Source organism: Oncorhynchus kisutch, linkage group LG24 (assembly GCF_002021735.2).
Source record: "Oncorhynchus kisutch isolate 150728-3 linkage group LG24, Okis_V2, whole genome shotgun sequence".
Classification (NCBI taxonomy): domain Eukaryota; kingdom Metazoa; phylum Chordata; class Actinopteri; order Salmoniformes; family Salmonidae; genus Oncorhynchus; species Oncorhynchus kisutch.
In genome coordinates this window covers 16944479-16959714 of record NC_034197.2, presented here as the reverse complement: position 1 = coordinate 16959714, position 15236 = coordinate 16944479, and the positions used below count along the sequence as shown (strand labels likewise).

Genomic DNA, 15236 nt, shown 5'->3' with positions numbered 1-15236 from the left:
ATAAAGGTGTTCTCAACTGGCCTACCTGGTTAAATAAAGGTGTTCTCAACTAGCCTACCTGGTTAAATAAAGGTGTTCTCAACTAGCCTACCTAGTTAAATAAAGGTGTTCTCAAGTAGCCTACCTGGTTAAATAAAGGTGTTCTCAACTGGCCTACCTGGTTAAATAAAGGTGTTCTCAACTGGCCTACCTGGTTAAATAAAGGTGTTCTCAACTAGCCTACCTGGTTAAATAAAGGTGTTCTCAACTAGCCTACCTGGTTAAATAAAGGTGTTCTCAACTAGCCTACCTGGTTAAATAAAGGTGATCTCAACTAGCCTACCTGGTTAAATAAAGGTGTTCTCAACTAGCCTACCTGGTTAAATAAAGGTGATCTCAACTAGCCTACCTGGTTAAATAAAGGTGATCTCAACTAGCCTACCTGGTTAAATAAAGGTGTTCTCAACTAGCCTACCTGGTTAAATAAAGGTGTTCTCAACTAGCCTACCTGGTTAAATAAAGGTGTTCTCAACTAGCCTACCTGGTTAAATAAAGGTGTTCTCAACTAGCCTACCTGGTTAAATAAAGGTGTTCTCAACTAGCCTACCTGGTTAAATAAAGGTGTTCTCAACTAGCCTACCTGGTTAAATAAAGGTGATCTCAACTAGCCTACCTGGTTAAATAAAGGTGTTCTCAACTAGCCTACCTGGTTAAATAAAGGTGTTCTCAACTAGCCTACCTGGTTAAATAAAGGTGTTCTCAACTAGCCTACCTGGTTAAATAAAGGTGATCTCAACTGGCCTACCTGGTTAAATAAAGGTGTTCTCAACTAGCCTACCTGGTTAAATAAAGGTGAAATAAATAAAAATACATAAAAAATCTGACCTAAATGATCATTTAATTCCATTGAGAATATTATATAATTTATATGGAAAAATCACTCTCAGGCATTGTATTGATGTTCTCAAGATGTCTCTCCCTGATCCTTGCATGTAGCCATGTTTTCTGTGCACAGCTGTGAGTCACAGCTGTCTTTACACTGAGTCGATTCAAACCCCTCTACCGCAGCCCGGGACCGAGGGCAAGACATCTGTAGTACAGTCACTCATTGCGAGGCCTCCTCCATTAGTCACATATCATAAACAAACAAATAAACACACCAATAAAAACACAAACAGGAGTTGATGAATCATGCAAAGAGCACTTGAAAACAGAACAGTTTGCATGTGTCCACTCCATGTGTGTTATCACATCTGATGGTGGGGATTTGATATTACTGGAATATCTACTAGGATACTTAAGTGCACTCGTACATGTCTAAGTAGAGTTGTTTTTGTTGTAGTCTTGCATAAACAATGTATAACTGGTACTAGAATGTACTCTCACAAAGCCAAAGGTCAATGCTGTCGTGGGGAACTATATCTTGAGTAGGCTACCCTCGTCTTACTCTCTGAAACTGGATCATTTCTGTCTTACCTTATAACAATGTTTCTCTTTTTCTTCTCCATCTCCCTCCTCTCCTCCACAGATGTACATCCAGACCACGACTCTGACCATTTCCGTGAGCCTGAGTGCCTCTGTGTCTCTGGGGATGCTCTACATGCCCAAGGTCTACGTGGTCCTCTTCCACCCGGAGCAGAACGTGCCCAAGCGCAAGCGCAGCCTCAAGGCTGTGGTCACCGCGGCCACCATGTCCAACAAGTTCCCCACTAAGGGCGGCCTCCGGCCCAATGGAGAGGCCAAGTCTGAGCTGTGTGAAAGCCTGGAGACACAAGGTTAGCACCAAGGGCCTTGGGTTAGGGATGGAGCAAGAGGGGAATAGAGATCAGGGAGGAGAGAGGAAATCAGGACACATGTTTAGTTATTACAGCACTCTGTCCTTGAGTTTATGCCTTAAAGTCATTGAGCAATTTCGAGGGGAAATTATTGGGCTATAAAAATGAAAAACAATCCTCGCTTTTATGTAAACTTAATTGATTTCATTGTTATTTTACACCTCAACAGCTTTGGGAAATTAGCTGGTGTTATTATCAGGATGCAGGGAATTGGAAGGGCATTTTTTCCCCTGCCAACCCGTGTGGCATTAAGCATTGGCTGATGCTCTAAAACGTGGTACTGTCTGCAAGCAGGACATAAAGAGCAGAACGGGGTGATGTGGATCGATAGGAAAGGCTTCATATTCAGGCATCATACCGTAGAGCTGGCCAGGTGTATTAGCTCTCCAGCCTCCAGCCATTTCATTGGTGCAATAGCAGTCAGGATTATTGCTCCAGCACTTCAGCTCCATCCGACAGTAACACAGCTGCCGTGGGCGGAATGAGCAAATGCCATAATTGTAAAAACATGTATTGCAAATCATGGGGAAATAATTAGATTTATGGATAGTCACACTCATTCATCCATGCAGAATGATGTTTCCCTGTATCTAATGCATCATCAGTAAATATTCCAATCACCTTTGGAGAACCAAAGCCAATGTTGTGAACATGTTTGGAATTCTTGATTATAGTGCTATTTGAAATATCCAGTTGTACTTTCTCTAAATGTGTAGGAAGCAGGAGATGTGGCCATGTGTCATTTTTGTGTTTATGTAAACTTTCAATATGGGGATTGTCACAGAGAATCCTACAAGGAGACAATGGAAATGGGAAAAATGATTTTAGCCCCCATGAGAGATGCTTCCCCAACTTCACAGTTTGACACCTATACTATGACCCCTCTGGCCCAATAACAGTTGCTCTTTGTGCTTGTGTGTCAGACTGTGATGAGAGAGGGGATCCCTGTGAGAGACTTTAGACACACAGGTAACGGATGGAGAGCCTCTATCAACTTGCCTCTATCACTGACCACGTTTTACCCCATTTACTTTGTGCTAATGTTCAGTTGGATCCTATGCCTGCCTAAGCTATGTTTGCACTAAAACTCACCCACAGATATAGCACCTTAGATTGTGTCAGACAGTTCTCATGCTCACATACACACCCTTGACACACAGACGTTGATGTCGGTAGACAATGTTGGCGTGTTGTACTGCAAATGGCCTGAGAGCGTGGTAACAGCCTGATGGCAGCCGATGCGGGGAGATGACACCACTCTGGGCTGAATGCGGGGGGACAAGTGATAGCCGCGCGTCCCCTGTAATTTGTTTCCCATGTTGACAAACGGAGGAATGTTCTGTAATTGCTGTAAAACAACAATAAGAGGGGTAGGAGGGCAAAGACAGATGGATCTGCCAGCTCCAATTCTTTCTGGACCATCTATTTTTTATCTTGGCCTCGGAGCGCATAAATATTTAAATAAGGCTCATTTATCAGTGCTGCTCTGGGAGAGGTTCTGGGTGGAATGGAGGGTATGCCCCCCCCCCCCCCCCCACTATACATCCCTTCCCTCCAGTACCGTTGCCCTCCAACCACCCAAGCTGTCAGCAGTCGGCGCTCAGATTTATCCGCTCTGACTCACCCAATCAGTGAATGCTGTTGTGGACAAGATTGTCAGATTTGTGTGGCGATTACACTGCAGAACGAGCAAGCTGATGACGGTGATATTTAGAGAGGACACACCATACGTACACACATACATAAATGTGTGTGGTATGGCAGGTAGAGACATATGGTAATGTTGGGTCACAGCATGTTAGGACACTGCCAGCACTGGTCTCTCAGTCCACTGATGGCTGTTATGCCCTAAGGCCGTCTCCCCTGGATTGTCTGTTCATGGCTGTGACACCAAAGCCAATCCGAAAGCTCCATGCTTTTCTTCAATGGTGTTATGTCTATCGGCATGGTGCCGCTGCATGCTTTCATTGGTGCAGAGAGATCTGCATGTAATTACGGAGCCTTGCATTTGAATGAGTACTATTACATCACATACTACTGTATACTGTTTGTTAAACTAACTAACAGCTGCAAAGGGTATTTTACCATGAAATAGTCTTCACTTATAAGTGAAGTTGCAATTACTGGTTACAATTTGTATTTTATAGTCTATTCCAGGACTATATATATATATCCATGTGGAGACATGTTACAACAGCATCCTGATAAGGAATCCAATATTAGTTGTGTTACTAGCCGCAGCCACATCTGTACCCTGCTCTGCCCGACTTTGCATCAGATCAAGGAAATCTGCATTTATGTGCAATTTACAGTTGGCAACACATTTCTCAGGAAGTGAAATCATTATTTTAATACTAACCACAAAACATGAACATTTTACTCACTGCTTGCTATTCATATCAATTACCCTCTTTCACTGTTGGTTCCACCTGTACTCCCTGGTGACACTTGGGTCTGATAAAGTCACGCATAAATAGAACCTGTGCAAGCAATCACCTTAATGCACTGGAAGATGAGCCCCTCACAGATGGTTAAATTAGCCTTTAATGAATTGCCAACGTCTTCATCCACATCTTTTCCTTTCTCTCTTTTCTTTCTCTTCCTCTCTCATGACCCTATTCACAGCATTGGCCTCCAAGCAGACATACATCAGCTACAGTAACCATGCCATCTAAGAAACAGACAGGGGAGACCCGGCTCAGAAGCTACGACCTGCGTGTGGAATGAACGAACACCAGAACTGGAGCACCAAGATGCAAAAGCAGTGGGACATGGGGAGAAAGGAGAATCATCATTCAAACTTATTGAACAGATGTCACTATTTTCAAGAGGACCAGTCAATGCAAGGATATTGAATGCCAAACAAAATCAGTGGGGAGGCTCCTAGTGGGGTGGGGAGGTGCAGGTTTCAGGCAGATATGACAGTGATGTCTCCCCATCCCCTTTGTGACATGTCACAGAGACATCAGACAGTCACATTTCCAAATTAAGTCAGTGTTTTCCTTCTGGAGTTTATAGAACAGCTTTTCTCTTCTGGTGTTTTGTCTGAGGCTGATGAACTCCCTGGCTAACTCCCTGACAAACACCCTGTTCTGTAGTGAATTGAGTTTTCTCTCTGTGTGCAGCGGTGTTGTATCTCTCTCTACCAGTGGTAATGTGCAATTATTTGCTTCCCCTTCTTCTCTGTCCTTTCCAATGAGGGTGAAAGGCTGAACACAATATCTAATTTGTCAATAAGACAAATCTGTCAAAATAAGTATGTATAAGCAGATGAATAAGCATGTTATTGCTGTGGGTTTGTCTTTGTTCAAGCCCCCAAAAAACAGAATATTAACCCTCAGGCTCTGTAGCATTTACATTATGTTGTCATCATTTTAATGAAGGTCATAGTTGTGAAACAGAGAAAACAAATATGCAACTTTCCAACATCGGAATATTCATTGTTACAGCATGGGTCCAGTAAATGTTTCCTTACCATCGTGGACAGTACATAAATATATCAGTGGGTTTTCCCAGATGATGGCTATACCATATCTGACACCATCTTTATGGTCCTTGTGTACAGTCCTAGAGCATGCCTGTGGGAGCATAATATGTACCGTGCTGTGTTGTCAAAATCTATGGAATGCAACATGTGAGAGGATTGCGGTTCAACAAGTCCCAGTGGCGTTATCATTGTGGACTATTACACACGTGGTACTTTTTTGCAGATGAACGGAAGATAAAAAATATGAGAAACAGCCATAAGAATTAGCTAACAAGTAAAAGCATTGTATGTACTCCACATCCTATTTTTCTGTGAAATACAACCTCAACACTACAGCCCATAAGACAGCTGAAGGGCAATGCTTCACTGCATCCAACCTGGCATCTTTACATGTAAGACGATCCTTTCATGGCCTTGTTCCATTAGAATTTCTGAAGTTCTATCTCAACATGTGAAGAATTTGGAATCTGTACCAGAATTGTCTAACATAACATATAGGCATTTGTTGGCATGTTAGGTGTAATGGTACAAAACACACTCTTTGGAACATCAGCAGTGTTCACCATCCTTCGCTATGTTATTGAGTCTTTTTGTCAGGCACCTGTGATTTCAGTAAAAGCGCTTGTTGCTTTCATGTTACTCAGAGAGAGGAAGTCGCTCCAAATCCACAAGTGAATTAACTTTAAGAGTAAGCCTACCCCTGCCAGGTCAACAGAGGAAACCACTGCGTAAAAATAACAACAAACACAGCTCTCATCTCCTTCTGTATTGTGTCCTGGATCCAATGTTGTTAGTCATGTTTAGTCATACTGTGTTTTTAGTCTAATTTCATCATTCCATTTCTGGAAATGTACTCGGCATTAATGTTCTAGTATCAAAGCCAGTCCCTTAATATAGTAAGAAATATATTGGCAAGATGCTGTGTCACAGCCATTCATATCATGATGTGAATAGCCATTGGAGAAATGATCCAATAAGCTCCAGAACGAAAACTACTGTAAAAAAAAAAAAAAAAAAGTTTATAAATAAGATTGGAGAGAGGACAACCCCGTCTGTTAATTTATGATTCTCTGCTTCAACAAAGATCCCAGATGTTGCAGCAAAATAAAATGTTTGTATTTTTCATTGTTTAAAGATAGTGTTGTCTGATTGTTTTGTGTTTGTGAATATGATGATTTACTGCTTTAAGCCTCCAATTCATCTCATTTTTTCCAACACTATGTCCGTGTTGCAAAATAGAGTGTGTAAGTGCTGAATGGCAAGTTAATGTATGTTATTAAAAATGGATTGATCATGTCTGCTTTATGTACTGACCTATTAAAAAAGAACAAAAACAAAACAAAACAGAAAAAATACAGTGCCTGGATATTTATGAATTATCTATAGAAAACATGAAAATGTGTAGAGCATGTAAATTTTTATACAAGATATTTCTAATAAAATACTGTTTTGCAAAAAAAGAAACTGTTGCTTTTTTTTATTGTTAAGGTCAGAATATGACATGTTATTGATAACCTTATCTCTGTGGAAATCATAGTACTCTTGGAGTCCAAGAGATAGAGATCTAGAGCCCAGGAGATGTGGGGAGAGCTTTTTACTTGAGCCAGATGGAACAAATCATCATTAGTATTCTCTATCTGCAGGACATACTGTACAGTACTGTAGTGAAGACAATACACATGGGGGGGGGGTGTTCAGGAATGCAGCGTTCAGGAATGCTAACCTCCTACTGTAGCCCAACACAGTCAGCCATTAAAACCCCAGCCTTGTTTTTTTTTCAGTTTAAAGGGATGTCACTTCTATTATTTACAACGTGGTCAAATGTGACATACTGTAGATCCCTGAAAATGTATTCAAATTCTTTGAGTGGAGAGAAGGATCTCTACTTTCTCACAACCCCCACTACCCCACACAAAAAAAATGAATTGTTACAGAAAAACAAGTCTAAGTGGAAAACTCTGAAGTGAAGGATTTTGCGAGCGGGGATGGTGATTAATCATGTTAGTAAAAATGGCAGGAGAATAACAAGATCCATTGCACCAGCTCTGTTATTTCATACCATTGTTTTCATTGCCTAATTATTCTTGATACTTACTTGTGAGACCAAGATAAATTCGCACTAAGTGTCAGAGAGTTCAGCTACCCAGTCTTGTTCAACTGAACTGTATCCTGTTCCAATCCATAAATAGTAGTTTACATATGCAGATCACAAAATGTAAGGCGATTAAAAAATAAATAAAAAATTACATAAAAGCTAAGGAAAATAATAGCCTGGAGACATTGACACTGACAGTGCTCACTCTTCAGTGTCAAAGAACAGCTAAGGCAAGTGTTATTCAATAACTGAGAGTGATGACATACAGTATACCACATGCTGTATCTGTCAGTAAGAAACACATGTTGTAGTTTTCATCTGTTGTGTTGTTTTGTCATGTATCGAAACACGAGGCGCAGACCTAAACCTATCTAACATCGACATAAAAAATATCTGAAGCTATATTGTATACATTTTCATATGACATATAGAAAAGAAAGAAAAAGTAATGAATCTCTTTTACATGGTGAATCCTTGTTGGTATTAAAGGAACAGATAGGGAATTCTAACTACTGCATGTCTAAGATGCCACCTGGGGGATAAGTGAAGGTGAATTTCCACATTCAAATCAGACAGCATATCCCATCCAGGCATTTGCATGGCCTAGGGCCAAATCTGAGCCTTTGCAACATACTGATACTGGCAACGCTCATAATATTGCACATCGTCATTTCCACTGTTGAATCATAAAAGCCATGTGGTCTGCCAAGGGAAATGTTGTCAGGGGGATTGCTAGAAAGATGAATGGATGTTACCATCTGCCAGAGATAGAAAACGAAAAAGTGGAAGGGATTGAGGTGGATTTACTGAAAGACTGTAGAGCTCCTCAAGGCCAAGCCAGTGCCGGGGCTTTGCTACATGGTGAATGCTAAGCATTCTTAGTCGTGCTCTTTTGACCACAGTACAACAGCTACTGTATAGTACAACATGAATACAAATCAGACACCATCACGCATCATGAGTGACAACACAATGTTTCACACATACAGAGAACTGAAAGATAAAGGATAAGAACAAAGGGTGTTGAATTAAACCCTTAATCTTACACCAGATCGGCTACAGATCAATACTGTAGATTCCCCAGCCTAACAAGAAGTGGGAAGACGTAATTCCATCCATAAAAGCTGTCAGGGTTATGTGATGGCGCCGATGAAAGGCAGCTCTGGCAAAAACACCTGTCCATAGCAAATATGTTTCAGCCTCTAAATGTGTCTTCAGAGTGATCAATGAATAGACTGTATCATTGATGTTCTGGTGGGTCTCCATATCTGAGGGGGAAAAAACTGAAATATATGAAACATCAGAAGAATTGGAATTACTATGAAAATAGCTCAATTGTTAATCACTCATTTCAAAATTCTCCAATAGAAAATGCCTGCATTCTCCAACATATCTGGTGGTGCTGCCATAACTGCATATAACACTTGAGCAGCTAACACATGGGGCTCCAGGGAAGACGATGAGAAGCACAAAGGAAATCAAATTAACTTTTGCGTTGATTAAATATTTCCCAAAAAGAGAACGTCTCCAATGCAGAGCGTTGGCAGAAAATACCAACTTTTCAAATACTCGAGGTAGATAAATATATCTTATATAGAGTTTAATTTAAAAGGTCATTATTTTATTTGATATTTAAATACAGGTCTCAGAAAACCAAATCATATTTATTTATTTATTATTATTTGAACATACTGTATGCACATTTTTGAAAGCAAAAAAATACGTAACTGTCACGAATCCCGCTTCCTGAGTCTGTGTTTGCCTGTGTTTCTGTCCTGGAGTGTGTTTCCGGTGTCCTGGAACGCACCCTGTCTGGTTGCCGGGCGAATTAGCTTGTTGGGAGATCATGTTCATCCGCACCTGTATCCCATCAGTAATCTGCACACCTGTCCTGATCATCACCTCTCCCCTTCAAAAGCTCTGACCTGACATCCATTCCCTGCCGGATCGTTAGCCATGAACAGTATGTTGTGCAATAGTATCAGCCTCAAGTTGGATAGAATTTGTTTTGTTGTTTTTTACGTATTGCTTGCCTTAAACTTACTTCCGTTTGTTCTGTCTTCAGTTACTCACCCGGATCATTTACCCCATTCCCGCCTGGTCGTCGTCGTCGGATTCCGCTACCCCATTGGATCCACCTATTTACTCCAACTCACCACCGCTGCCCGCTACGCCACCTGGATATATCTACCCATTCACATCCACTTGTAAATAAATACTCACCTTCTTCCTACTCTCCTTGTCCTGGTCTGCTTCGGTTCGATTTTGAAAGAACGTGACAGTAACTTCTTCGGGGTAGGGGACAGTATTCGGAAGTTTGGATGACTGAAGCTAGGATATGCATATAATTGGTAACAACACTCTGAACTTTATAAAACTGTTAAAATATTGTCTGTGGGTATAACAGAACTGATTTGGCAGGCGAAACCCCGAGGACAATCCATTCAGGATTTTTTTTTTTTTTTTAGGTCATTGGACTTTTCAATGCTTTTCTATGGGAAAGTCTAATAATTAGGACCCAGATTGCAGTTCCTATGGCTTCCACTAGATTTGAACAGTCTTTAGAAATGGTTTAATGCTTGTTTTTTCTATCGCTATTTTTGAGTTTTGTGACACCTGTACACCTGTTATGAATTTATGTTAATGCACGAAGTGGGCGAGGCGCTGTCCTCAGACGATCAAATACTATGCTTTTGCCATGAAGCCTTTTGTAAATCGGACAAAGCGGTTTGATTACCAAGATTCTAATCTAAAGAATGGTGTATAACACTTGTATTTTCATAAGTTTAATATTACTAGTTTTGTATTTTGAATTTCGCGCTCTGCAATTTCACCGGATGTTTACCAGGTGGGACGCTACCATCCAACCTGCCCCAAAGAGGTTTTAATCGCTGCCAAACATTTGATGAAGAACCAAAAAATACAACCGCTAGTTGAAATGATCAAAAGCACATTGTTTGGAAGGCTTTCAGATATGAATCTTATAGCCTAGAATTAAATACACGAGGTACATGGAATCACTTCAATATTAGAGTACAGAACTTTTGCAGCTTCAAAATGACTAACAAATATATTTTCATAAGGAATGAGACATAAGGTAACCTGGTAAGAGATGGTTGAGAGAGCAGCGCTGAGGAGGGAATGTGTCTTGCAGGTTCCTGCTCAACTTTGCTATTTTTTTACTGTTCTTAGGTTAATTATGACTTTTTTGCTCAGAATGTTTGTGCAATTTCCCATGGCCGTCAAACACCTCTGGAACATGAATTGGAAGTTAGACACTTATCTCAGTCTCCCACATCTGGAATACTACATTTGCTCCATGCACAGCAGGCTAACCTGATGCTGCTGACCAAAGGCAACACCGGTGACAATGAAGAGGAAGGAAAAGGGGGGCCTTCAAGTTAAGCTGAAAAGACAGGCTACAGGCACTGGCGGACTTACCATTAGACACTAGAGACAATTGTCTTAGGTCTCATACCATCAAAGGCTGGGCATATATACAGTACCAGTCAAAATATTGGACACCTACTCAAGGGTTTTTATTTTTTACTATTTTCTGGATTGTAGAATAATAGTGAAGACATCAAAACTATGAAATGACACATGGAATCATGTAGTAACAAAAGTGTTAAACAAATCAAAATATATTTTAGATTCTTCAAAGTAGCCACCCTTTGCCTTGACAGTTTTGCACACTCTTGGCATTCTCTCAATCAGCTTCACCTGGAATTATTTTCCAACAGTCTTGAAGGAGTTCCCACATATGTTGAGCACTTGTTGGCTGCTTTTCCTTCACTCCAACTCATCCTAAACCATCTCAATTGGTTTGAGTTTGGGTGATTGTGGAGGCCAGGTCATCTGATGCAGAACTACCATCACTCTCCTTCCTGGTCAAATAGCCCTTACACAGCCTGGAGGTGTGTTGGGTCATTGTCTTGTTGAAAAACAAATGATAGTCCCACTAAGGGCAAACCAGATGGGATGGCGTATCACTGCAGAATGCTGTGGTAGCCATGCTAGTTAAGTGTGCATTGAATTCTAAATTAATCACAGACAGTGTCACCAGCAAAACACCCCCACACCATCACACCTCCTCCTCCATGCTTCATGGTGGGAACCGCACATGCGGACAACATCCGCTCATCTACTTTGCGTTTCACAAAGACACGGCGGTTGGAACCAAAAATCTCAAATTTGGACTCGTCAGACCAAAGAACAGTTTTCTAACGGTCTAATGTCCATTGCTCGTGTTTTTTTGTCCAAGCAAGTCTCTTCTTATTATTGGTGTCCTTTAGTAGTGGTTTCTTTGCAGCAATTTGACCACAAAAGGCTGATTCACACAGTCTCTTCTGAACAGTTGATGTTGAGATGTGTCTGTTACTTGAACTCTGTGAAGCATTTATTTGGGCTGCAATTTCTGAGTTGCAGTTAACTCTAATGAACTTATCCTCTGCAGCAGAGGTAACTATGTGTCTTACTTTCCAAAGGCAGTCCTTGTGAGAGCCAGTTTCATCATAGCGCTTGATGGTTTTTACGACTGCACTTGAAGAAACTTTCAAAGTTCATGAAATTTTCCAGATTGACTAACCATGTCTTAAAGTAATGATGGACTGTCGTTTCTGTTTCTTATTTGAGCTGTTTTTGCTTGTTCTTTCAACAAATATGGCTATCTTCTGTATACCACCCCTAGCTTGTCACAACAGAACTGATTGGCTCAAACACATTAATTCCACAAATTAACATTTAACAAGGCACACCTGTCAATTGAAATGCATTCCAGGTGACTACCTCATGAAGCTGGTTGAGAGAATGCCAAGCGTGTGCAAAGCTGTCATCTAGGCAAAGGGTGGCTACTTTGAATAATCAAAAAAATAATCACACCACCACGCTTGTCAAGAGTGCGCAACAGCTCTCTACTCCGTAAGGCGTCCTCTCCAAATACTAGCACTGCACAATCGAGAGCATCCTGACCGGTTGCATCACGGCCTGGTATGGGAATTGCTCCGTCCACGACCCTCCAGCGGGTCTTAGGTACATTACATCACTGGGACCGTGCACCCACCAACAACATCTACTGGAAACCGGCAGCATCGTCAAGGACCCCACACACCCCAGCCACAAGCTGTTCACTCCCATATGGTAATGGAGCCTGAGGTCTGATGCCAACAGGCTCATAGACAGTTTATATCTACAAGCCATCAGGCACTTGAACTGGACTGACCACCTGCACTGACTCTCTGCACCTTAGCACACATGCCATCACTCACACACACACACTTGAAACTAACACTTGACATTAAGTTCTTATACATGTGTGGTAACTTTGATTATTACAAATTATTACAATCCTATTGTTGATACATAGGATTTTGGAAATTGCTTTATAATGGTATGATAATGGAGTTATTACTTAAGTGGAATTAGGAACAGTCCCTATTCATCTTACACCAAACAAAAATATAAACGCAACAGGTAACGTGTTGGTCCCATGTTTCATTAGCTGAAATATAAGATCCCAGACATTTTCCATTCGCACGTAAAGCTTACCTCTGTGAACAAATATGTTAATATCCCTGTTAGTGAGCATTTCTCTTTTGCGAAGATAATCCATCCACCTAACAGGTGTGCCATATCAAGAAGGTGATTAAACAGCAAGATCATTACACAGGTGCCCCTTGTGCAGGGGACAATAAAAGGCCACTCTAAAATGTGCAGTTTTGTCACACAACACAATGCCACAGATTATCATGCAGACAGCAGGAATGTCAACCAAAGCTGTTGCCAGATAATTTAATGTAAATTTTTCTAACATAAGCCACCTCCAATGTAGTTTTAGAGAATTTGGCAGTACGTGTAACCACGCCAGCCCAGGACCTCCACATCTGGCTCCTTCACCTGCGGGATCGTCTGAGACCAACCATCCTGACAGTTGATGAAACTGTGGGTTTGCACAACTGAAGAAGTTATACATAAACTGTCAGAAACCATCTTAGGGAAGCTCATCTGCTCACCTTCGATGGCCACTGGCATGCTGGAGAAGTGTGCTCTTCACAGATGAATCCCGTTTTCAACTGTACCAGACAGCATGTATTTTGTTGTTTGGGTAGCTAGTTAGTTGGCTAGCTTCTGTTGTGGGTCCGGTTCTAAAGTAAAGATAATAGCAGATCCATACCACCTTTCCAACAAGTCAGATCATCTCATTTCTGCCCTGCTAGAGCTGCCAGAGTCAACTGTAAGTGCTGTTATTGTGAAGTGGAAACGTCTAGGAGCAAATAACAGTTCAGCCGCGAAGTGTCTGGTGCGAAAAAAATCGACTGTCCTCAGTTGCAACACTCACTACTGAATTCCAAAATGTCTCTAGAATCAACGTCAGCACAAGAACTGTTCGTCGGTAGCTTCATGAAATGGGTTTCCATTGCCGAGCAGCCGCACAAAAGCCTAAGATCACCATGGGCAATGCCAAGCGTCACCTGGAGTGGTGCCAAGCTTCTGCATTTGGACTCTGGAGCAGTGGAAACGTGTTCTCTGGAATGATGAATCAAGCTTCACCATCTGGCAGTCCGAAGGACAAATGTGGATTTGGCGGATGCCAGGAGAACACTACCTGACCGAATGCATAGTGCCAACTGTAAAGTTTGGTTGAGGAGGAATAATGGTCTGGGGCTGTTTTCCATGGTTCAGGCTCCCTAGTCCCAGTGAAGGGAAATCTTAACGCTACAGCATACAATGACATTCTAGATGATTCTGTGCTTCCAACTTTGTGGCAATAGTTTGTGGAAGGCCCTTTCCTGTTTCAGCATGACAATGTCCCAATTTGCAATGCGAGGTCCATACAGAAATTATTTGTTGAGATCGGTGTGGAAGAACTTGACTGGTCTGCACAGAGCTCTGACCTCAACCCCACCAATTACCTTTGGGATGAATTGGAACGCTGACTGCGAGCCAGGCCTAATCACCCAACATCAGTGCCCGACCTCACTAATGCTCTTTTGGCTGAATGGAAGCCAAAAGTCCCTTCAGCAATGTTCCAACATCTAGTGGAAAGCCTTACCAGAAGAGTGGAGGCTGAGTGGAGGAGCAACAAAAGGGGCACCAACTCCATATGCCCATGATTTTGGAATGAGATGCTTGACGAGCAGGTGCCCACTTACTTTTGGTAATGTGGTGTGTCTTCAACATGCAGTTCCAGATACAGCCCTACCGTAAGTTGAAGGCAGCCAATCCAATAGTCCTGAGAAAGTAATTACTTTCTGAAATCTGTATTCAAATAGTTTTGAAAAAGTACTCACTTTCTGAGATCTTTATTTAAATAGTTATAAAAAGTATATATATTTTTTAACTATTCAAAGTAACTATTTCCACAAAGTTTAACATTGTTCTGAGTTAAAAATGGTTATTTCCACATAAGCATAGTTAAAACTATAGTCATCCGAGGTCTGCTCCAATGCACCCACAGTAGACTACTACTCATAACAGATATTTCAGATATTTAGTTTACTTCAGCTTCCTGTCGCTTTTAGTTTACTTCTGTGGGACTTATATCTGGTCGACAAAACCTCACATATTCTGCCTTTCCTAGAGTGATATGGTGAAAAACATTGAATATCTATCATTTCTCAGCTTGAATGGAGACAATAGAGCACCTGATAAGTTGTATAGCTTGGCTGAATGCACGTGCAATGGGCAGCTTGCCCTGGAGTTCTTATTCATGTTATGGCCAACACACCCATTTCAATAACCCAGTAATTGTTTCATAAACACATTATATTGAATTACTGTGGTGGCCATTTTGTGTTCTGGAACTTGAAGGAATGTGTAACCAAAGTGACAGGGAGGTTGT

General features: G+C 41.3%; 1 protein-coding gene across 3 annotated transcripts in view; it reads left to right on the top strand.

The window, feature by feature from the left end:
- LOC109869709 (metabotropic glutamate receptor 4) overlaps positions 1 to 6335 on the top strand; it is a 253129-nt gene extending 246794 nt beyond the window's left edge. For all 3 annotated transcript variants that reach the window (XM_031804324.1, XM_031804325.1, XM_031804326.1), the window contains 2 exons: positions 1508 to 1754; positions 4440 to 6335. In XM_031804324.1, coding sequence (XP_031660184.1) covers positions 1508 to 1754; positions 4440 to 4489 — 297 coding nt within the window. In that variant the 3' untranslated portion in view covers positions 4490 to 6335. The remainder of the gene's footprint in view (positions 1 to 1507; positions 1755 to 4439) is intronic.
- Positions 6336 to 15236: the final 8901 nt, after the last annotated feature.